Here is a 23,315-nt window from a genome sequence, read left to right as displayed (position 1 = left end):
GTTTCAAACAGAAATTTTTTTTTAATATAAGATGTTATAACAGACACTTTCCAGGTTCAACACGGAGGGGTTCGAAATGCTCGTCGGTGGCTTTGAGCCGCTGTACTTACTCGAACATGCAATGACCTGAACGGATATCAGTAATTGAAGTGCATTGTTCACACAAGAGCACATGTGATAACTCACAAAAGTGCACTCAACTCAGGTGAGTTCACTGCTTCCAAATACTGCTGCTTCACTTGCTTCAAATAAAATTTCAAACTTTCAGCGCTCGACCAGGAGCGGCGAGCAGATTCCCGCAACTGTCTCGTCAGCTTGCGCTTCAAATGCTTGAGCTGCGATTCAGGAGATAGGTGCTGCATGTTCTGCACAGGAAAAGAAAACTAGGGATGAAACTGCCGAATGTTAGAGTGAACGACAAAATATCCAACTGTTGCCTCCCTGCCCCACTGCCAGTTCATACCCCACGTCACTTCACCATTCCATAAGCCACGATCTTGTAAATTAAATAAAATAGCAATAACTTAACCACAAAGCCGAACATCAGACAACCGTGTGAACGTGTAAATGCCTACCCTCTTGTGCTTCAATCGCGAAGCGATCTTCTTGGCATTCTCAATGATGACGACGGGAAGATGTGCCATTGTTGATGCACACCAATCTACGAACACAGATCAACATCTCGATGAAAACTTGATAAACAGAGACCACTTTTTAAAATTCCAATTTACACAACAATGCTGTTACACATCTGGTCGAAGAGGTCCCCGGTTTATGGGATCGATTGTAATCGTTATTTCGTCGTGCGTGTCACAATAAGCGTGACGTCATTGCTGGAATGAACGAGATAGTGTCAAGTAATGTTTTAGAAGCTCTTGTCCCCCTCCCCCCCCCTCCAACCTCCAAAGTGTCTGTCTGGAAGGTCTATTCCTCCCTTCACTCAGTGGGTGACGTTCCCATGTACTATCTGGAACATTTGGATCAAAAAACCAAATTCGTACAACATTTGGGAACAGAGCATTTACGGAGCCATTGAAGAGGGAGCCGCCGACAGAGCTCCTCTCTGGTTACCAGTGTCGGCAGGTTGACCTGCCACTGTGTGGTTCTCAAAATGATGCGTGGTCGTGGTGACCTCTCGTCCCCTACCCACCTGGCTGTTCGTTGGGTAAAAAGGAGACAAGGAAAAAAAAACTGTAAAAAATGTGACTGTAAGAGATCAAGATCCATAATTGATGAGGATTTGTGGAATTCTGAAAGAACCTGTTTTGACAAGTGAGTTTGACCTGAAAAATTATCCATCGGTACTTTACAAAACATTCCTGCTCCTCATTCGAGCAATTAACAGGAGGTCCCCATTGTTTGACCTCAACGTTCTTGCAGGGGTGAAGCCATTTTCTGAAAGTGTTGTAAGTGCTTGGAACGAGAACATACAGGTAAGCCTGCTAACAGTGAGTTATCATAATCCAAGCACCATTTTATGAGAGTATTGATCAGAGCATCAGTACACATCTGATTTTGGAAAGAATAGATTTACAGATTTTGGAGAGATGGGGAACATAGGGAAGTGCTGGGTCTATGATGATGCGTGGTCCTTCCGTTCCTCCATGTGGCATTCGATTTTTTTTTTTAAAGAAAGGATCTGCAGTTCAGTGTAAGCCACATTGAGTTTCAGAAAACTCATGGACATACGAATTGCACGAGAAACACAATTGGAGCACATCATTCGGTTCGAACGGACAAGTAAATCTGGGCATCATCAGCATGACGACGGAAGCTCATCATGAAAATTCCGAAAAGTTGAAAAAAGTAAATGTTCGCAAGAAAGAGAAGCATCGGGAATCTCTTCCCCCTTCTCCTCTTCACGACAATGGAAATCGTGGACGATGACATGAAAGAGGTGAAAGGTCACACTTGCGTGAATCGATTGAATCGCAAAATGGCGGTGCCTCGTGCTCACGACCCGTTCACTTGAACGTACGTGTATCCCCAACATGGGGTATACTCCCAGCATGGAAGAGCAGCGTTGACAAACAGAGAATGTTCGTAGTTTACTCGAGTAACCTCAAGTGAAGAACAATTCCGATTCGATCAATCAACTCCAATCTGGTGTGTCACTGCAGAAGATCAAGTCATAGTGAAAAATTATATTAATGTATTCTAAATTGTAACAAATGGGGTTTTAGAAATTTTAATTTTATGCTATCAGTCGAATTGGCTGTCCTTTTTAGCCAAGAGTCTTTTTCCCTAAATGTTGATAAAATGTCTTGTTCTGGAGCGGTGTGACCTGGGCTGATAACAGCAAACCTTTGTCTTGAAATGTACGTCGTGTACTTCTCACCAAGAAGACACATATGCAATTTGAATTGTCAGCCTCCACCACTCTCCCATGAAAGTATAAAATGCTTTGAAATGTAAAATTGTTTTAGTGCAAGCACGTGAGGATGTATGGCATCTCAGTGGCTTGTACTCCTTGGGACTGACCAAGTACCAAGTAATAATAAAACTATCTGATGTAATGTACTTAAGCTGTGGAAAGTGAGTTAATCGGGTTGGTTTAATGGTTAACTAAAAAGTAAGATAAATAAAATAGAATAATAATATTGCAACGAATGGGGGTTCTGTTTGTTCATTGTGTGAAGTGTACGAGGGATACATTTAAAACCGAATCGGCTGGACGTTAAGCCCTGCAAGTTAAATAAGATTCCACAATAAACCAGCAAGAATTTCTACAACGATCACTACGAGGTTCAAGGTGAAAAATCCACAACAGCGTGATGGAATAAAATGGCCTGCTCCAGAATGTCGACGTTTTCTTGTCCTTACTCACTATCCTGATCGTATCTGACGACACGCAACATTTTCTTGTACTCCCCCTGTATGTCCGACATTTGATTGCAATTCCAGCTTCACCTGCACAGTAACGTGCAGAACATGGACACAAATTGTATGTGCAGTGCACGGAAGGAATACCATAATGTTCTTCCTGTGAGACTCCATGACGAAGCGTGTAAGTGAAGATCAGCTTGTCTCCCTTGTGAGCCGTGTCTGCCTCACGTTTCACCTCAAGGTGTTGGCAGGTGATGTTAGGGTACCGGAGGCCAAGGTGGGAGAGCTCCAGGAAGTGAGTGGCAAAGAATGTAAATGCCTGCAAGACATAACAAAGGAGCGGATTTTCACAAATGTGAATAACGAGTCGAACTACCTGTTTACTTTCTTCATTCAGCAATGGAGGTTTTTGCTATTCTAGCTGTCTCCTTGTTTACACATTAAACAAACAAACATTCAATGAGAAGCTTGTACTAAACTTTCTCCAGGAAGTTGTGCTCATGGCACGTTCTAAGGGGAAACTTGCCCGTTGCACGAGCGATGTGCGGTTTACCTTCTTTCCCAGAAGGTGTTCGCAAGTGGCTTGAATGACTGCCAGGCCCTCTCGGGGATTTGTCGCACGACAAAGTTCATCAATGACGATCAGTGAGCGGTTAGTCGCATTCTCCATTAAATAACCTGCCTGTGGACAATAAATCACTTGTAAATATTACACTCAAATTCACAACTTGTTTGTGTTTTACCATGTTTATGTGTGTGTGTGTGTGTGTGTGTGTGTGTGTGTGTGTGTGTGTGTGTGTGTGTGTGTGTGTGTGTGTCTGTATTAACGTATGTGTGTGTGTCTGTATTAACGTGTGTGTGTGTGTGTGTATTAACGTGTGTGTGTGTGTGTTTGTATTAACGTGTGTGTGTGTCTGTATTAACGTATGTGTGTGTGTATTAACGTGTGTGTGTGTGTGTGTGGGTGTGTGTGTGTGTGTGTGTGTGTGTGTGTGTGTGTGTGTGTGTGTGTGTGTGTGTGTGTGTGTGGTTGGTTGTTATCTCCATATGCGGGTTAGAGAAGGTGGAACGGAGCCCTCCCCAGGTATCAAACTATCCACTTTCGTGTGTGCGTGTGTGTGTGTGTGTGTGTGTGTGTGTATATATGTGTTTATATATATATATACATATATAAATATATATATCGTACTTGGTGAAAACAACGTCATGCTGAAGAAAGTTCAATTGCAGTTGCAAAATTCTACCCCAGCAAGCCAAATTACCTTTTTGTGAATCACCCTATTACCTCCTAAATTCCCATAAATTTTGCCATATAGATTGGAGACCATATTACCCTAAAATTCCCGTAATTTTCGCCATGTAGATTGGTGACCCTATTACCCATTAATTCCCATAACTTTCACCATGTAAATTGGTAACCCTATTTCCCTTTAATTCCCATAACTTTGGCCATGTAGATCAGTGACCCTATTACCCTTTAATTCACATAACCTTCGCCATGTAGATCGGTGACCCTATTACCCTTTAATTCACATAACTTTCGCCATGTAGATCGGTAACCCTATTACCCTTTAATTTCCATAAATTTCGCCATGTAGATCGGTGACCCTATTACCCTTTAATTCACATAACTTTCGCCATGTCGATCGGTAACCCTATTCCCCTTAAATTTCCATAAATTTCGCCATGTACATCGGTGACCCTATTACCCTTTAGTTCCCCATAACTTTCGCCATGTAGATTGGAAACCCTATTACCCTTTAACTCCCATAACTTTCGCCGTGTAGATTGGTGACCCTATTACCCATTATTTCCCATAATCTTTGCCGTGTAGATCGGTGTCCCTATTACCCTGTATATCCCATAACTTTCGCAATGTAGATCGGTGACCCTGTTTCCCTCTAATTCCCATAACCTTTGCCACATATATCAGTGATTAATACAATGAAGTGTTTTTGGATGGAATTGTCTGGAATTGTAAACACACTTGATGAATCATGTAACTGATAGTGGATTGCAATCAAAATTCTGACCTCTTTCATTTCTTGTGTGAACGTAGACGTGTTCGTTTCAATTTCGTCGTCAACAATGGAACGCATGAAAATTTGGTCAACCAAAGGAAAACAAGCAAATTCAGCAGGAACGAAGGACCCTGCAAAGAACACGTCCCACCAATTGTTATAATCCCAGTGCAACAACACTCCTTTGAGGTGCCTGCACTTCATTGGAATAATAATAAGAAGAGGAGTAAGAAGAATCAAACAACATTTAATTAGAACTCCAAGTGCTTCCGTTATTTTATTTTTTTCCTGAATGACGTCACAGTCATCATATCACACTCAGGTTCTTTACTGATCGAAGTGCAAACCAGCAGGTGTGTGAACTCCAAACTTGAGTTCATTTCAAAGTCAAATCAAAAGTGTTCTCAGTGCTTCGAGGTGGCACGGTACACAGCAGATTAAAGCAACTGATGACTGCTTCTTCTACTTCTTTGAATAATTTTAAAAAGCCTAAAACTGGGTCGTCCCCAGCCAGTAAGATGCTGTCCCATCACAGTTCACCTGCCCCGCTGGCTGCGTGCAGCTTCGGCCTTTTCCAACCTGAAAAGTGAACTGAAAGTCTTGCACAAGGCAAAAGAATAACCAATCGAAGAAAGGTACCAGCACTAAAGTTGGGATGCTGGAATGTACGCACCATGAGGACTGGTCCGTCGGAAGACCTCCGGGATATGAATGATGTCCGCAAGGCTGCGACGATCAACAATGAGCTCAGGAGAGTCCAAGTTGACATGAACACACTCCAGGAAACACGCTTGACCAATTCTGAGATCCCATGTGAAAAGGACGACATGTTCTTCTGGGAAAGACCAAGAAGACACGAGAGAGCGTCGTGTTGGTTCAGCCGGCAAGAATTCATTGCTGAAGGTGATTGAGCCTGGTCCAAATGGAACAGAGGAATTCCTTACGCAAGCACATCTGATGGGCCTGTCAACCTCGTCAGCGTTTACGCACCGACCCCGTACTCTGCTCAACAAGTGAAGAATGAGTTATAGCGAATGCAGTGAGCTTCATACTTAATGCGTGCACCTGAGAGAATAGGAAACAATAACAACAACAACAACAACAACACAATACCCCTGGCTATTTCGAATCCGTGTCGTTGGATATGACCCTTTGCTTCCGGTTGTTGTTAAACGCTGTGCGGTGTATAAACACGATTGGGTTTTATTTCTATCTTGTGAATATTACTTGACGTGTGCACATGAGAGAATAGGAAACAACAACAACAACACAATACCCTGCCAATTGTGAATCCGTGTCGTTTGCTATGACCATTTTGCTTCCGTTTTTTTTTTTCTTCTGGTTTTTTTTTGTTTCCGGTTTTTGTCATGGGGAATGATGCATGCCGGGAGATCATGACCGGAAGTGTTTAGTTATTTATTCAATTATTTTTTTCCCAAAATTTATTTTTCTACTTCCGAAAGTGATTTTGTTCATGACAGGAAGTGTTTATTTTGTATTTAACATGACCGGGAGTGATTTTGAAACTCTTTCCGGAACTTTAAATTTCTTTTATTCTTGACGAGAAGTGATCGTTTATTCATTTATTTCTTCAATTATTTTTTCCCAAAGTTAATTTTAATAAAGATATCTTCCGCATTATCAAAAAAGAATTTTTAATCGTGATTTAAATTGTTTGATCGCTGATCCCGAATCCAGGCCGAAGTAACCGGAAATTGCGTCAAAATCATCAGCTGTGCGGCGCTTACACGTTCCACGGTATAGTTGGCAAGTATACAGTTGTGAACAAGTTTTATGTAAAGTCAGAAGCGAATGTCAGAAGAATTCTACGTTCGCTTCTAGGCTTTGCCTATTCCATATTAGCGAACGCAGTGAGCTTCATACTTAACGCGTGCACGTGAGAGAATCGGAAACAACAACAACAACAACAACAACAACAACACAATACCCCTGGCTATTTGGAATCCGTGTCGTTAGCTATGACCTTTTGCTTCCGGTTGTTTTTAAACGCTGTGCGGTGTATAAACACGATTGGGTTTTATTTCTATCTTGTGAATATTTCTTAACGCGTGCACATGAGAGAATAGGAAACAACAACAACAACACAATACCATGGCAATTGTGAATCCGTGTCGTTGCCTATGACCCTTTTGCTTCCGTTTTTGTTTTGTTTCTGTTTTTTTTTGTTTCCAGTGTTTGTCATGGGGAATGATGCATGCCGGGAGATAAAGGCATCGTCGGAGACCTGAAAGACCCAAATAATATCAGACATGGTGTTGTAGTAATCAACAATAAACCTTTTCGATCGGCTTTATTCTCACAAAACCCATACGCATATCTACAACAACATAAATATACATACGGTAAGAATAACAAAATACAATAACTTGTACACATAATACTGAAGGCTAACTCCATACTCTAATCCCAATTACATTCCTAATACAGTATACTACATACCATTACTGTTCCAGCACGACCCTCCACGGAGCACGCGGCATACGAGTCATCACCAGCCACCGAGTCATCACCAGCCACCGACCCCCATACACAGTGCTGCCACATCTGCCCAATCTCCGTTGCCGCCAATCACAGTATGGCACTTCATTATCACAACATTCACCCCCTTCCGAGAAATATATCTCTATAAATCTAGTCTAATAGGAGGACGAATGGTGCGACCGGATCTTCTTGGCACTGGAGGGTTATCCACAGCATCTGATTGCTGTGGAGTTGCAGGAACCATATCAGGAACGAGATCGCCCCCCTCTGAGCAGGGTGCGTCTTGGGGACTAACCTGGGGAATTACATTTTCTTCAGAAGCTTGAGGTAGAATTTGGGGTTCACTCTTGGATGGGGTTCCAATTGGGGCTAAGTGTCTAACAGAGACCGTAGTTTCCCTGCCATCCGGGTAGCGAATATGGGCATAGTGGGGTCCTGCTTGGAGGAGGTCGACTTCATCCACAAGGGGATCAGTTTTATTCGTGCGTATGTGACGCTTCAGCAGGACTGGCCCAGGATTGCAGAGCCAAGTAGGCACCGAGGCTCCCGAGGAAGAACGACGAGAATAGTTCAGAAGTCTTTCATGAGGGGTAGCATTGGTTACTGTGGACAACAGTGAACGAATTGAGTGGAGAGCAATCTTGTTAACAGTGTCATCTATACGAGGCAGAGGATACCCGTCAAGAAGTGTAAATTTGTTGATAGTTTCTGAATAGTCCACGGCTAAGCGTTTCTTGTGAGTTTCGTTCTTAACGACAACAACCTGTGCACGCCAAGAGGAGTTACTGGGCTCTATAATACCTTCCTTCAACATCCTCTGAATTTCCTTTTCAATGAATTTACGATCATCGGGAGAGTACCGGCGTGATCGAGCAGCAACAGGATAACAATCAGCTGTCAAGTTGGCAAACAGTTCTGGAGGGTCAACACACAGTGTACTGAGTCCACAGATAACAAGAGGAGGCAAACTACCTCCATATGTCAGTGTAACACTATCATGCAGTCCCTGAAAATCCTGGCCCAAAACTATATCTGAACACAGCTGAGGGAGTATGGACAGACGCACATCTTGGTAGCACCGACCGTTTACTTTGATATTGACTCGACAGAACCCTGATGTCTGAGCGGTGAAGGAAGTAGATGCCATGGAAACATTGCCTTGGGTGTGATGTACACTTAAGGAATGGCACTTAACGAGGTCGGGATGGATAAAACTTTCTGAACTACCACTATCCATAAGGCCATCCAATTCCACTCCATTGAGCGTGACCCTCACAACCGCCTTTGATAACACCCCTGGGGCAGCGGCAGAAGACACAGCCGCTAGCGTTGCCTGATCAGAGGAAGTTGCACAAGCACCAGTAGCTACTGATGAAGTACTACGGCACACCTTAGCAAAATGACCCTTTTTATGGCACTTATGACACACAACCTCTCGTGCCGGACATTTTACACGTGGGTGTTTTAAAAAACCACAAAAGAAACATTTAACACCCGTAGCAGCCATTACAGTTGTGGGTTCTACTTCACCGGTATTCTGATTGGATGAGGCAGCACCCAATGAACGGGAGGGTTGAATAACACAATAAGATTCTGAATTTCTTTGGGCTGAATCTAGAGATCTCGCCTGATCAAACATGGTAGCTAAATCTAAAGTCTTATTCTCTAATAGACGTTGTCTGATCAGTGGTGACTGCAGGCCGCTAATGAAGGCATCCCTGATGGATTCTTCGCAATGTTGAGTTGCTGTTACAGCCCCAAAGTTACACTCTTTACTTAACGTTTTCAGAGTCAGAAAGTATTCATCTAAGGACTCTCCAACCTGCTGGCGGCGAGTTGCAAGACGATGGCGTGCAAACACTTCATTAGTGGGCTTTACGTACTGTGACTGTAAAGTACGGATAGCCTCATCATAAATGGTACACTCTGATATAGTTTCGTATAGTCTTGGTGAGACAAAATTTGTAAGCAGACTCATCTTATCCAGATTATCCTGTGGTAGAGCTCCCAGGAAGTTTTCGAACGTCTTCAACCAGTGTTTCCATTCTTGTGCCGCTGTGGGTGAACTGGGATCCGAATCCAGCCTCTCTGGTCTCAGCAAACGCTCCATTACAGTGTAGGCCTCGGCGCTCTTCTGGTCCAATCCAACCAGGTAAGTTTTGTGAGAATAAATTATTGTTGTAGTAATCAACAATAAACCTTTTCGATCGGCTTTATTCTCACAAAACCCATGCGCATATCTACAACAACATAAATATACATACGGTAAGAATAACAAAATACAATAACTTGTACACATAATACTGAAGGCAAACTCCATACTCTAATCCCAATTACATTCCTAATACAGTATACTACATACCATTACTGTTCCAGCACGACCCTCCACGGAGCACGCGGCATACGAGTCACCAGCCACCGAGTCATCACCAGCCACCGACCCCCATACACAGTGCTGCCACATCCGCCCAATCTCCGTTGCCGCCAATCACAGTATGGCACTTCATTATCACAACACATAGTGTGTATTTCCTCCACTGATTTTAATAAAGATATCTCCCGCATCATAAAAAAATTATTTTTAATCGTGATTTACGTTATTTGATCGCTGATCCCGAATCCAGGCTGAAGTAACCGGAAATTGCGTTTACAGTTGTGAACAAGTTGTGGGTAAAGTCAGAAGCGAATGTAAGAAGAATACTACGTTCACTTCTAGTATTAATTTTTTTCGATGAGATCATGTTCTGGGCGGTGTAATTGTTGTTGTGAAGGTAATGTTGAGGGAATATTTATTTTTTCACAGCAAAAAACTGTTTAATTTGATATATTTAAGAAGCGAATGTAAGAAGAATACTACGTTCACTTCTAGTATTAATTTTTTTAGATGAGATCATGTTCTGGGCGGTGTAGTTGTTGTTGTGAAGGTAATGTTGAGGGAATATTTATTTTTTCACAGCAAAAAAACTGTTTAATTTGATATATTTAAGAAGCGAATGTAAGAAGAATTCTACGTTCGCTTCTCGGCTTTGCCTATTTCACATTACGACAAGCTTGTGTCCGTCATTCGCTCGATTCCGAGGGAGGAACAGCTATTGCTGCTTGGCGATTATAACTGATCATGATCGAGTGGGTGCTGATCATGATTCCTGCACTGCATGAATGTGACAATATGGAATTGGTAAAATGAACGAGAGCGGATAGCCCCTCCTGGAGCTGTGCACTGATCAAAACCTTTGTATTACTTATTACTTCTTCCAGACGAAGCCTCAACACAAGGTGTCATGGAGACATCCTGGATCAAACCATTGGCACCAGCTGGACTTCATCACAACGAGATGGTCTCATCTCAAAAGTATTCTCCTGACACCTACCTACCAGTGCTGACTGCAATACTGACCATTTCAGAAACAAGTTGCGGCACATTCAAAGTACACCACCCCCATGCCAAATAAATAAATAACAAATCCTCCAGCGCGCGACATCGCCTGGCACCGCGACATATGAAGGCGCCGGGCGATGCCGCCTTGCAGCACATGGAGTCGGAATTGGAAGGGAGCGGTGAACAATAATTGATTAATTAATAGCATCATCAACATGAATAAATAATAATCGTAAAATAATAAATTTCTCAATCAATTGCCGAATTGCATACCAAAACCACCACTGTTTCATCTGAATCTGTAACTTTTTGAAATTTAAGTAATTATTCGAAAAATGGATAATTAATCGATTAATTGATTCATCAATAAATCAAAAATACCCTTTATAGCCAAATCGTTGTTCAATGTGGGGTCCAAATATCAGCTTCCTCGCTCATAAGGGGCTTGAGATATTTCCCAGATGAGAAAGAAAATAAATAAGTAATAAATAAATTGATAATAATTAAGTAATTGATCAATTAATTGAACAAGCTTCAGAAACTTGCTGACAGGGCTTTGTCCATACAAGTCCATTCAATCGTCAGGTTGGAACCAGTTCAGTTCAATTTACAAATAACAAATAAAACATTTTAAACTGTCTTGCCCTCCTCGAAATATCGAAAACAAAGTATGAGGAAATGAAGAACAAAAAGAGAAATTCCAAACAGTTTTACTTTAGAATGATACAAACCGATTTGAGCCATGATCTGCAGCAGAGCCACTTGCTTGATGTACGTGGACTTTCCACTCATGTTTGGTCCCGTGATCAACACAAACTCGGCTCCGGGTGCAGCGAATACATCGTTCGGCACCGGTGTCTTTGTGTTCTTGTGCTCTAAGAATGGGTGACGTCCTTGTTTGATGTAAAGAATGTCGCTGAACTCCGGACGAACTGGTAACAACAATGGGAACGGGAATTGTGATGTCACATTGAAATGCCTGTGTGTGTCGTGGTTCACATTTCAGAGGAAAGCCATCTTTTAAATGATTTGGAGTACAACTCTTATTTTGTCAATAATAGCGAGGAATCACTACAAGTGTGATGGTCACGAGCGAACTTCACAGGGTGTAACTCTCTGCCTATGGCATCCAAGGCCACCTCCACACATGGCTTACTGACTTTCAACGTGTGCCTCTCAACAAGATCCTTTCATCTCGTCTCCCTTTCAAGGCTGGAGTCTCCCGAGGCAGTGTTCCGGGCCGAGTCATATTCCTTCATCAACGACCTCTCTTGAGTGAAAAATCCTCTTTATCTCGTTTCTGACGATTCAACCCTTTGCCGCAACTTACCTCCAGTCTCTTCTCTCTCTGCAAACCTTGATAAAATCACTGGTCCAACACGGGGAATACGTCTTTCAATCATTTCGGGCAAACCCTCCCATCCACTTCCTCAACATTCCTCTTGAAGAAGTTCAGACACTCAAACATTTGGGCCTCAGGATCAGTTCCTCAGGTTAAGGTTTCTTGGGTGAACCACGTGTCTCAGATAACCTCCAAAGAAAGTCACCGACTGTGAATCTTCCGTTATTCAAAGCCTTCCCTTGGCACACCTGAACGTTTATCAATTTCCAAGGCTTTCATCCGTAGCTTGATGGAATACTGTTCTACCATTTGAGATGGAGCCCCTGCCTCTCACCTTCCCTTCGTGGAAACAAAGGCTTTAAAGATCATTGGAATCTCCTCCGATGAAGCTGAGACTCTGGGCCTATCACTTTCCCATCGCAGACACATCGGTGGCCTTTCTGTCTTATACCGCTTCCTTTCTGGTCTTACACCCTCTGCCCCTTCAATGATCCCCCCCCCCCCCACTCCTCGTGCCCAAAGTTTCTGTTGGGCACACATGATCTGCCAGCTGGTCAGTCACCTTCACTCATTTGTTTAATTCCTCTTTTCACTCACCTGTGGAAGCAACTTCTTCCCTCCAGGGTTTCAAGATGGCTGTTCACCACCACCTCAGGTAATCATTCATCATCTTTTCAATCCTCATTAACCGTCACAAGCTCTGGTCCATCCTGTGTCCGAGCTCTTCCACAATCCTCGACTTTGTGTACAAAAACGACATGAAGGTCTTGAAAGCCCTCAAAATGCGATTCGTTGATGGTGTAACATGAAAGTGATACTCACTGCCACAATTTGCTATTGTCACAGATAATCACAATGCCACAGATAATCCGGGTGAAATAGTCCGGTACAGTACAGTAAACAAGTTGTGTTTGAGTTCCGATATCGTCCATACGCACCATGTGGGGAGTCCTTGGTGGTGCATGTAAACGAAATGAGTAAGTCCAACATGGCCAAAGCATCTGATAGCATGTGTAAGCAGTATATGTGAGAGCGCACCTCTGACAATAGCCTGGATATCACTCTGTAAGAAATGGAGAAAGCATAAAGAAAAGAGAGTGAGACAACAATTGATCCTGAACTTACCGACAATTACAAACCGGAAGTGAAATCCTACAAGCCTGTGATACCGTGTAACATGAAGGATATACGAGCAAAAGAGAGCAAAGAATGATGAACTGAAGTTCGTTAAAACGGCTTTGCATTGGAGACTACACCGCAGAGTAGTGAGAATTGAAGGTTTTCATTTGGATTGGTGAGACCCTCTGCTCTTTCTGTGCTTTATACCGTGAGAGTACAACTCTCATTTGTCTATAATTCCAGCAATCTGTGTGTGTGTGTGTGTGTGTGTGTGTGTGTGTGTGTGTATGTATGTGTGTGTGTGTGTGTGTGTGTGTGTGTGTGTGTGTGTGTGTGTGTGTGTGTGTGTGTGTGTGACTGTGACCGCTGTTTCTCGACAACCACTGGTTCGATTTAATTAAAACTTGCCAGGAATATTGCTGGGGCCCTGTGGATGTGGCTTTTCAAGGTTTGATATTAATCGGACAAGTGCTTCCCAAGTTATGGCCATTTATTTACCAAGGACAGGACACGTTTCTGCGTAGGCGTGGCCGATGGGGAATAGATTCTCAGCCGCGGTCCCCATTACGGGTTTCAACGTACAGACTTCCGGAGAGTGATGACTTACTGTATTCTCATAATTTCTTATGCGCATTTATAGATAAACACAATGCCCCAATCCAGTCGTCGTTTGCGAGAGCGAAGGAACAGCCTGTGTGGTTGTTTGAAAGTGGTTTTTTTTTCTCTTCTCTTCTCTTTGTGTTTTTCCTTGCGATGACATTGCGAAAAGGCAAAATACGTTGGCGCTTATTGAATAATTGGCCATTAAAACTAAATTGCGAATAATCGTAACCGCGATAAGCGAACTTCCGGACAGTGAGGACTTAACTTCCAGATAGTGATGACTTCCTGTATTCTTTCTCGATTTTTTGACTTACTGTATTCTTTCTTTCTTTATTTCTGTACTTTCTCCATTTCTTTCTCGATTTTCTTAAATACAATGCCCCAATCCAGTCGTCGATTACGACAGCGAAGGAACGGCCTGTGCAGTTGTTTGAAAGTTTTTCGTTTTTTTTTGCACGTACGGCCACGTACGTACAGGCACGCGAGAGCGAAGGAACGGCCTGTGTGTTTGTTTCTGGCACGTGGTTTGAAAGTGTTTTTTTTTTTACATGTACGGCCACGCACGGACGCCACGCACGTACGGGCATGCACTAGTCGATCTATAATTCCAGCAATGTGTGTGTGTGTGTGTCTGTGTGACCGCTGTTTCTCAACAACCACTGGTTCGATCTCATTGAAACTTGCCAGCTATATTGCTGGGGACCTGAGGATGTGCCTTTTCAAGGTTTGATATTAATCGGACAAGTGCTTCCCAAGTTATGGCCATTTATTTACCAACCAATGACATGACACGTTGCTGCGGCCATTTATTTGCCAACCAATGACATGAGACGTTACTGCGTAGGCGTGGCTGCGTAAGCCGGTGTGTCGGCCAGGCCGTGCCGGTTATATGGCAGCGAATGTCATGGCAAGCAAAGACAGGGAGGTAAACTTGATTTTAATTTGGATTTCAATTAACTCTGTGTGTGGAAGTGTGGTTGTCACGAGAACACGAGAGCGAAGGAACGGCCTGTGTGGTTGTCGTTTCTGGCTCGTGGTTTGAAAGTTTTTTTTTTTTTTGCACGTATGGCCACGCACGTACGGGCACGAACCTACTGGCATGCACTAGTCTATCTATAATTCCAGCAATGTGTGTGTGTGTGTGTGTGTGTGTCTGTGACCGCTGTTTCTCGACAACCACTGGCCCGATCTAATGGAAACTTGCCAGATATATTGCTGGGGACCTGAGGATGTGCCTTTTCAAGGTTTGATATTAATCGGGCAAGTGGTTCCCAAGTTATGGCCATTTATTTACCAAACCAATGAAAGGACACGTTGCTGCATAGGCGTGGCCGATGGGGAAAGGGTGCCATTTAGTTACCAATGACAGGACATGTTGCTGCGTCGGCGTGGCCGTTGGGGAAGAGATTCTCAGCCGCGTTCCCCATTACGGGTTACAACGTACGGACTTCCGGATAGTGATGACTTACTGTATTCGAATAATTTCTCGACTTATGCGCATTTATAGATAAACACAATGCCCCAATCCAGTCGTCGTTTACGAGGGCGAAGGAACGGCCTGTTTGGTTTTTTGAAAGTTTTTTTTGCACGAACGGCCATGCACGTACTGGCACGCGAGAGCGAAGGAACGGCCTGTGTGGTTGTTGTTTCTGGCACGCGGTTTGAAAGTTTTTTTTTTCCATGTATGGCTACGCACGTACGGGCATGCATAAAAAGACTATAATTCTAACTGTAGCATTTTTTTTCCTGGGAAGGTCACACAGGGTCCACCATCAACCCTCTCGTGGTGAAACTACCTGAATCCAGGATCACTGGTCACCTCCATTCATTCGTTCCTCTATTTTCCCAACTTAAGAACCAACTTCCACATCTTCTTCGTTCTTCCCTCCAGGTCTTCAAGACAGCCGGTCACTGGCATATCAGATCATCCCCAATTCAAAACCATGATCTTTTACACTCTCATTAACCCCACCCAAATCCCTCCTCCTTCCCTGCAGTTTCATTTTGTATCCATCTTGTCCACCATGTGCATCCTCTCCTGCCCCACCCCCCATTCCTCCCCTATACTTTGGCCTTCTACTCTGCTGTTGGTGTTTTCCCTCCAATCCCTCTTGCATTATGCTTTCCCTCCTTTTGCATCCTGTTCCATGATTATCCATTCAGTGTATTCACTCTTCTCCTCACAACCACAATGGATGAATACCTTGTTGCTATGAAAAAGAGCTGAGGGCGCATTTCAAGCTAAGATTTCAAGCAAATAATCAGTGTTCCGAGGTCCGAATATTTGAGAAGCAAATTCAGGGACAAAAGTTGTTTGAATCATGAAAAGCCTCGACGAGGATAAGGTTTTCTCATTCCGTATGCAGCCTGTGGCTGCTGGTTGCATTATTGCTGGGAGCAGAGCTATGCCGCTGATGCAGTGCCCCCCGTTTCCAGGAAGCTGGTACTCATTTTGGCAACGTCAGAAGGATGACTGGCTGAGTCAACCCACCTGGTGTTATTTAACGGAAGAAAAGGGGCTCAAGCTCAAGACCCTCAGATCTTTCGCCACTGTGAAGCCATCAACGATGATTCTTGTAAGTATACTTCATGTTGAGGTGTTCACATTGAGGCAAAGCATCCTAAATTAAATTGCCTATTCGAGCAGGAAATCAGTTTACGATGAAGATGGCGCACAATGTAAAAAAAAAAAAATGAGGACAATAACCAGAACTTGAACCTCGAGAACGATTGCAATCATGGCAAGATCAACCGCAGCTCGGTGACGACTCGCCCACTTGTTCAAACCTTATTTCTGTTTCTTACATGTTGGATTTGAAAATTATTTCTTCCGCAGACTCTTCACAGCGAGTGTTCAGCCTCTGGAGCGCCACGCAGGTGAATGTGCACGAGGACTTGCCCGATGTTGATATCTACGAGAGAATGAAACATGGAGGTTGGACGTCCGCATTGGTCGACCATGAATGGCAATCATTGATGTGGGTGCGGTGAGCGGATGAAAGAAGATTTCAGGGGAAATTCACAAGAACAAACTCTTGTGGAAGCTTTCCGTTGAGGAAAGCAGTTTTAATCCTGAAATGAAATCCCATCAATTGAGTGTACGACGGTTGAATCGGGAGGTTGTAGCAATTGCAGAGCACCTTGACCAGATCTGCCAAAAGAAAGAAGAAAATTCAACATGACACACACACACACACAAGCAGTCGTCAGACTTTCTGGCAAAGCCCATGAGCGTGCAACGATTTACACGACGACGTACACGATACAGTGAGATTTTGCTTTCAAATTGTGAGGGTTTCAACCGGTTCGTATTGAAATGTCCTCACCCTGAATGTCACGGATGCTTTCGTTGTAGGCACGCCTTGCGATGTCCAGGGTTCCATCGATGCTCGATTTCACCATGAAGAACTTCTCGAGTTTCATGGACAGGTGGCCTGTCTTTAAATGTGTGTCCTCATTAACCACCGATCTGACACTCTCCAACATCTTTTCAAAACTGCCCCACAGGCAACAAAAGCACGTAATTTATTTTGATAAATAATGGGTTTATATGCAAAGAAGATAAATAAATCCATTGTTTGAATTGATGAGGTGTCGATGGGGCTCAGGCTCGATGGGCCAAATGTCCTTCTCATTTGCCCAACAGTCCTGAAATAAGCTCCTGCTGGAGTTAACTCTGAAATGGATAAGTTGGAGACGAAGTGTCAATCAGTTCCAATTATTGTAACATCCCAACTGTGCGTTCACACCTGAAAATGTTGACACAAACCAAAAAACATCATATGGATGCATATATAGTTGCATAAAAAAATGGATTCCTGTTTCCACTTCATGTCTCCATCATCTCCACCTGTATTGTGAAAGATTTCCATGTTGAAGATGGATTTGCAGAATAAGTCAGCACACAACATGACAGAGGATGCAGGTAAAGCATCCACATTGAAATATTGAGGATTCCATTGGAAAAAAAGAAAAGAAAGCTTTGAAGGTGACGCAGGAGAATATCTCAATAACAGAGAGGATTCGGTTTGGCACAGCATGGGCATTCTGCATTCCACGACACTTCCGAGCTCCTTACGGAGGTTTTTTTTTGTATGCATTGTCGAGGCTCGTGTGAGGGCGAACACACAGTGTACATCAAGGGGGTCAAGAGACAAGATGAGCGGGAGAGGGAAGGACAAAACAGTGGGTAACAGAGACATGAGGAGATCTGTGGAAGGGAGAGGGATGGGACGGGGAACATGGGGTGTACAAGATGGACATTACAAGGACTTTCAGGAAGGAAAGCAGGAAATTTGAAGGAGGTGGGTTTGGGGTGAATTAACGGGGGTAGAAAAGCTCGAGGATTTGGATGGGGGATGATAGGAGGTGGTGGTGAACAGCTGTTTGAAGGCCTGGAGGGAAGAATGGGATTGAAGATAGTGTGGCAGTTTGTTCCAAAGGCAAGAAAAAAAGAGGAATGAAAGAGTAAAGGTGAGCAGTGATTTGTGATTTTGGTAGTTATACCAGAAGGGGGCTGCAGAGGGGAACAGAGCGGGGGGAGGGGAGGCGAGACTGGAGAGGAGACGGTATAAGACAGAAAGGCCTGCGGTGAGAGAGTGAGAGGCCCAAAAGACTCAGCCTCATCGCAGGAGATACCAATAATCCTAAATGCCTTGGTTTTCACAGTCTGAAGTTCAGAAAGGTGAGATGGAGGAGCACCAGCCCAGAGGGGAGAGCAGTACTATATCAGGCTGTGGACGAAAGCTTTGTATGTGGTCAGGAGCTCAGGTGGGCCCAGTAAGGATATTGCACGACGGCGGATTCCTCGTCAACGACTGGCTTTGGAGGCCAGGTTGGAAATGTGGTTTCCAAGGAAAGATCATGGCACATCGAGAGACCCAGAAGCTTCAATGAAAGGACTTCTTCCAGAGGATTGTTGAGAAAGTAGATGGGGGTCCAAACGGTCCTTTTGGAGAGACATCGTGAGAGTATGAGTTTTGTCAGGATTGAAAGACGTGTTCTACGTGTTGGACCAGTTTGTGATTTTATCCAGATCTGCAGTGAGTGAATTAGCTGCTGCTTGCGGATGTGATGGATGACAGATCTGATGATCTGATGGATGACAGGCAGAGGGTGGAGTCATCAGCAAACAGGTAAAGATGATTTGCCAGGGAGTCGGAGAGATCATTAATTTAAACCAGAAAAAGAACAGGGACCAGAACGCTGCCTTGAGGAACTCCAGCCTGGACAGGAATAGGGAATGAAAGAACTCCATTTAGGGCCACACGTTGACTGCGACAGGAGAGGAAGTGTGCGAGCCATGAGTGGAGATGGCCTTGGATACCACAGGAAGAGTGTTTGGTGAGGAGGGCAGGGTGCCAGACTGTGTCAAAAGCACGCGATATGTCTTGGGATATGGCTGTGATTTCATGTATATTCTGCTTCAGAGCAGAAGCAACATATCCAGGGTAGAGTGACCTGGTCTGAAATCAAATTGATGATCGGAAATCAAGCCATTGGGGAAGAAGAAGGATATAACGTCTGAAGCGATGATGGATTCCATAACCTCACTGAAGATCGGGAGAAGGCTGATTAGTCTGAAGTTGCAGGGATCTCTTTTTGTACCTTTCTTATGCAGAATGGTGATGCTTCTTGATTTCCAAGCCGATGGAAGATGACCTTGAGCAAATGACAGGGTGAATACAGCAGAGAGAGGGTGAGCAAGAGAAGAAGAGCAGTTTTTTTAAGACACGTGGGCTGATGCCGTCTGGACTGGTTGCAGAATCAGAGTCGAGGTTTGACAGCAAGCTCTCCACTTTGTCGGAAGAAAAGAACACAGGGTCCAGGGACAGATGTGTGCGACTGGGTAAGGTGGGTACAGAAAGCAATGTTCTTATGGACTGATACTCTTATTTACTGATTCTATGCACACATAACAGAGTAATGTTCTTCTGGACTGATACTCCCACATCCTCCTGCTCCTCTGGTATTGTAGACTCTAATGCTCTGATCATCATTGCCATCACACACCATGAGGTGGAGGTTCAGGCCTAACACACACAGACACATTCGTGGTCGATCAGTTTTCGATCGTATTTCATTTGTTCTAGCATGTATTCCCTCTTCAGGCCTCCTTGGCCGTAGGTCGTGGCCAAAAATGTTGCAATTCTCCACGTTGCAAATACCTCATATTCTGGCCGACATGCATATTCCAGCTTCTAAGGAATACCGATCATTTTCAGGAATCGTCCCATCTTCAAAAAGTGATTATTTTGGAACAATTTTTTATGTGAAAGTAAGCCAAAGACACGAACAGAAACTCCAAATGATGGCGTAATTGTGAGACGACACCAGCCAATCAAAAAAATCCGGATTTGACTGCCACTCATAAACAGCCAATCACAGCCTCTGCACGAGACGGGACGAGAGGCAGTGCTGTACTCCACCAAAACAACAGAGTTTTGTTGTGTGGGATGATGCACGTTATCACAGCATGCACCGTTATCCGAGACACATGCACGTTATCACAGGAGCCAAAGAGAAAATTACTTGTTTTGCGGAGGCGAGTTGGAGAAACTTCACAGGCTGCGCACATCAAGCGGAAAGACACGGATACTCAAGAATCCACCATCACCGAAAATGCAATCAAACACCTGATTGAAAATGCCAGACGGTCCTTTCAGAGATAGTGAGAGAGTGAGATTTGTCAGGATTGAAAGACATACTCCAAGTGTTTGACCAGCTTGTGATTTTTGTCAAGGTTTGAGGAGAGGGAAGAGGCTGCAGCCTTCCTGTACGAAGGATTAGGGATGTCACGGCAGAGAGTGGAGTCATCGACAAATACCTGAGGATTTTCCAGAGAGAGAGAGAGAGAGAGAGAGATCTTTGGTGAAGATTAGGAATAGGACTGGGCCCAGAACACTGCCTTGTGTCACTCCAGCATTTACAGTGAGACGAGATGAAAGGGTGCCGTTGAGTGCCACACGTTTGCTATGAGAGAAGAGGAAGTCAGAAAGCCATGTGTGGAGTTGGCCTTGGACGCCAAAGGCAAAGAGTTTGGAGAGTACCATGTGTGGAGTTGGCCTTGGATGCCAAAGGCAGAGAGTTTGGAGAGTCAGGCAGGATGCCAGACTGTATCAAAAGCACGAGATATGTCCAGACAGACGGCCCTGATCTCACGTCTGACATTCACAGCCTCCATCCATTGTTGGGTGAGTGGAAGCAGCATGTTCAAGGTGGAGTAACCTGGTCTGAATCTGATCTGAGATGAGGCTTTTGGAGAAAAGGAAGGATTTCACATCAACTGCGATGATGGATTCTTTGACCTTGCTGATGATTCGAAGTAATCGAATTGGTTTGTCGTTGAGGATCCGTTTTGTACCTTTTTATCTAGCGCAGTACTGTGGCTGGTGAGAGAGACTCGAACACTCAGCCAAGTTCCATGGTGACAATTGAAATCACGACATATGAGGAAGAGAAAGTTGGCATGAGTGGTTAAAAGTTTGTCCATGTTGTCTGAGAGAGAGAGCGAGAGAGAGAGAGAGAGAGAGAGAGAGAGAGAGAGAGAGAGAGAGAGAGAGAGGGAGAGAGAGGGGGTGGGAGACGGTGAGGGAGAGAGAGAGAGAGAGAGGGGTAGATGAAGTCATCACTGTAAGGAGAGAGTACAACAGACAGAGATGGTGAACCAAGCTCCGAGCAGACAAATAGCTTTGAAAAATAAACTGATCTCATAATCTAAATTTTTGAAAAATAAACTGTTCAGCTGATCTCTCAATCCAGGCCACTGTTGATAAACCAGACATCATCTGTTTCACAGAATCCTTCATCCCACAGGAAACAATCAATTCGTCCTTGTCACACACCCAACCTGTCCACCAAGTTTTATCTAAATTCGGCCATAACCTTTTGAGTTATCCTGCTCACAGACAAACAAACAGACAAGGGTAAAAACCAGAACTTCCGCCCCCCTTCAGTGGGGAGGAAATTATTGCATCAAAACAACATAAATCTTAAGAAAAATTAACCCGTCATTAACTCAGAGATGTCTGACATTACAATATCCTTCTTATCTCGACACTCAAATCAACTACCTGGGACTCTGTTGGTCATAAAGACAGCTAAGAATTTGATGTTAAAACAAAGATTTCCCCACATTCAACTCACTGTTGGGGCAAATCAAGTGCATTATTGGAATCCGAGTCGTCAGCTTTGGGGTGAGGTTTGTGGAGGAGGTTACGAGTAAGCAATGTGTTTGCGGTTCACTCATATCCAGATGGATCGATGTTGCTGAAAACAAAATTCCAAATGAAATGTAAAATCGGGTTTTAATTTCTCCGCTTGCTTACCTGTCGTCCTTTAAATAACTGCTGTACGTCTGAAGCAAAGGGGATTGAAAATATTGCAGAGCAAGCTGGTGACACAAAACAGTGGGAGTCATCAGATGAATCAAACACATTTGTGCTGAAGATGCAGAACAATTGAATCATAAGAGATGTTTTCGATCTGGACAAAGGTTTATGTTTTTGCGACTTATGCTGACAAGTATTACAAGATGGGAGAATTTGTCACCAATAGAACTTTACTAGTTGTGACTTGGACAATTGGTGTATGGAGGTCGTTCGATAGATGTGCACAGGCACGTTCGACACAAAATGATTTCAACCGCGAGGTTATAACAAACATCCACATGACTAAAATGAGGATGTTTTATAAATATAGAAACAGTTTTGTGATTATAATTATTATTATTACTATTATTATTATTGTTTTTACCTGTAATTGTCCAGTTCGTTCTAAGACGTGCTTTAGAGAAATTGTGTGCATTAGTTTTGCTTCGATCGTCTGTCTCTGAAACAAATAAAACAAAGACCGCCACCAATTAACATTCTGAAATGTGAAGGTGAAGCAGCTTCCTTGAATACGGATGCTGTACCCAACTACACCATCAAGCCTATCACACATCGAACAGGAAGGATTATTATTATTATTATTATTATTATTATTATTATTATCACAATTACATCCTTTTTGTACAGATATTGCATTGGAAAAATTCACAAAAGTATTCACAATGCAAATTATAAATACAGTATGTATGAGCGAATTGTGTGTGTGTGTGTGTGTGTGTGTGTGTGTGTGTGTGTGTGTGTGTGTGTGTGTGTGTGTGTGTGTGTGTGTGTGTGTGTGTGTGTGTGTGTGTGTGTGTGAAGCACTTTCTTTGATTTGATGCAATTCCACACCCATTGACCAATCTCCACCAAAAATGTTCATATGTGCCGGGGATACCAACAGGTTCAGGTCAAGGGAACAAAAAAATACATTAGTCCTCGCAACCTCCCCCCCACCAAAAAAATAAAATTCTCAATGTATGTGTATGCTGTTCTGAAAATCCACATTTTGGGTGCAGCCCTCCAACTCCCCCCAGCCCCCACTCACAAGGAAATTTTCTGTATCTATGTGTGTGTGTGTGCATCTGAAAATCACAGCTGGGTCAATCCACACCAAATTTTGCCAACGCACTGGGAGTACCCAAGGTAAGGTC

The 23,315-nt window shown here is 43.6% G+C and overlaps 1 protein-coding gene across 25 annotated transcripts in view; it reads right to left on the bottom strand.

The window, feature by feature from the left end:
* Position 1: 1 nt before the first annotated feature.
* Positions 2-23,315, bottom strand: part of MSH4 (mutS homolog 4) — a 77,567-nt gene continuing 54,253 nt past the window's right edge. For 22 of the 25 annotated variants that reach the window (XM_085867987.1, XM_085867981.1, XM_085867977.1 and 19 more), the window contains 12 exons: positions 22,547-22,621; positions 22,120-22,184; positions 17,119-17,288; positions 16,816-16,943; positions 16,598-16,704; positions 13,009-13,133; positions 11,460-11,660; positions 4,860-4,978; positions 3,380-3,508; positions 2,971-3,145; positions 576-661; positions 2-365 (listed from right to left, as the gene is read on the bottom strand). In XM_085867987.1, the coding sequence (XP_085724113.1) occupies positions 183-365; positions 576-661; positions 2,971-3,145; positions 3,380-3,508; positions 4,860-4,978; positions 11,460-11,660; positions 13,009-13,133; positions 16,598-16,704; positions 16,816-16,943; positions 17,119-17,288; positions 22,120-22,184; positions 22,547-22,621 (1,563 nt within the window). In that variant the 3' untranslated portion in view covers positions 2-182. Of the gene's footprint in view, positions 366-575; positions 662-2,910; positions 2,938-2,970; positions 3,146-3,379; positions 3,509-4,859; positions 4,979-9,402; positions 9,590-11,459; positions 11,661-13,008; positions 13,134-16,597; positions 16,705-16,815; positions 16,944-17,118; positions 17,289-22,119; positions 22,185-22,546; positions 22,622-23,315 lie in introns of those variants that run through there. The other 3 variants (XM_085867988.1, XM_085867991.1, XM_085868000.1) reach the window with 3 other exon arrangements.

Source organism: Eptatretus burgeri, unplaced genomic scaffold (genome assembly GCF_056783735.1).
Source record: "Eptatretus burgeri isolate ZD-2024b unplaced genomic scaffold, Ebu_testis_v1 Ebu_testis_scaffold_3154, whole genome shotgun sequence".
Taxonomy (NCBI): domain Eukaryota; kingdom Metazoa; phylum Chordata; class Myxini; order Myxiniformes; family Myxinidae; genus Eptatretus; species Eptatretus burgeri.
Note: the sequence above shows the minus strand (reverse complement) of the source record. Positions and strands in the feature narration are given on the sequence as shown.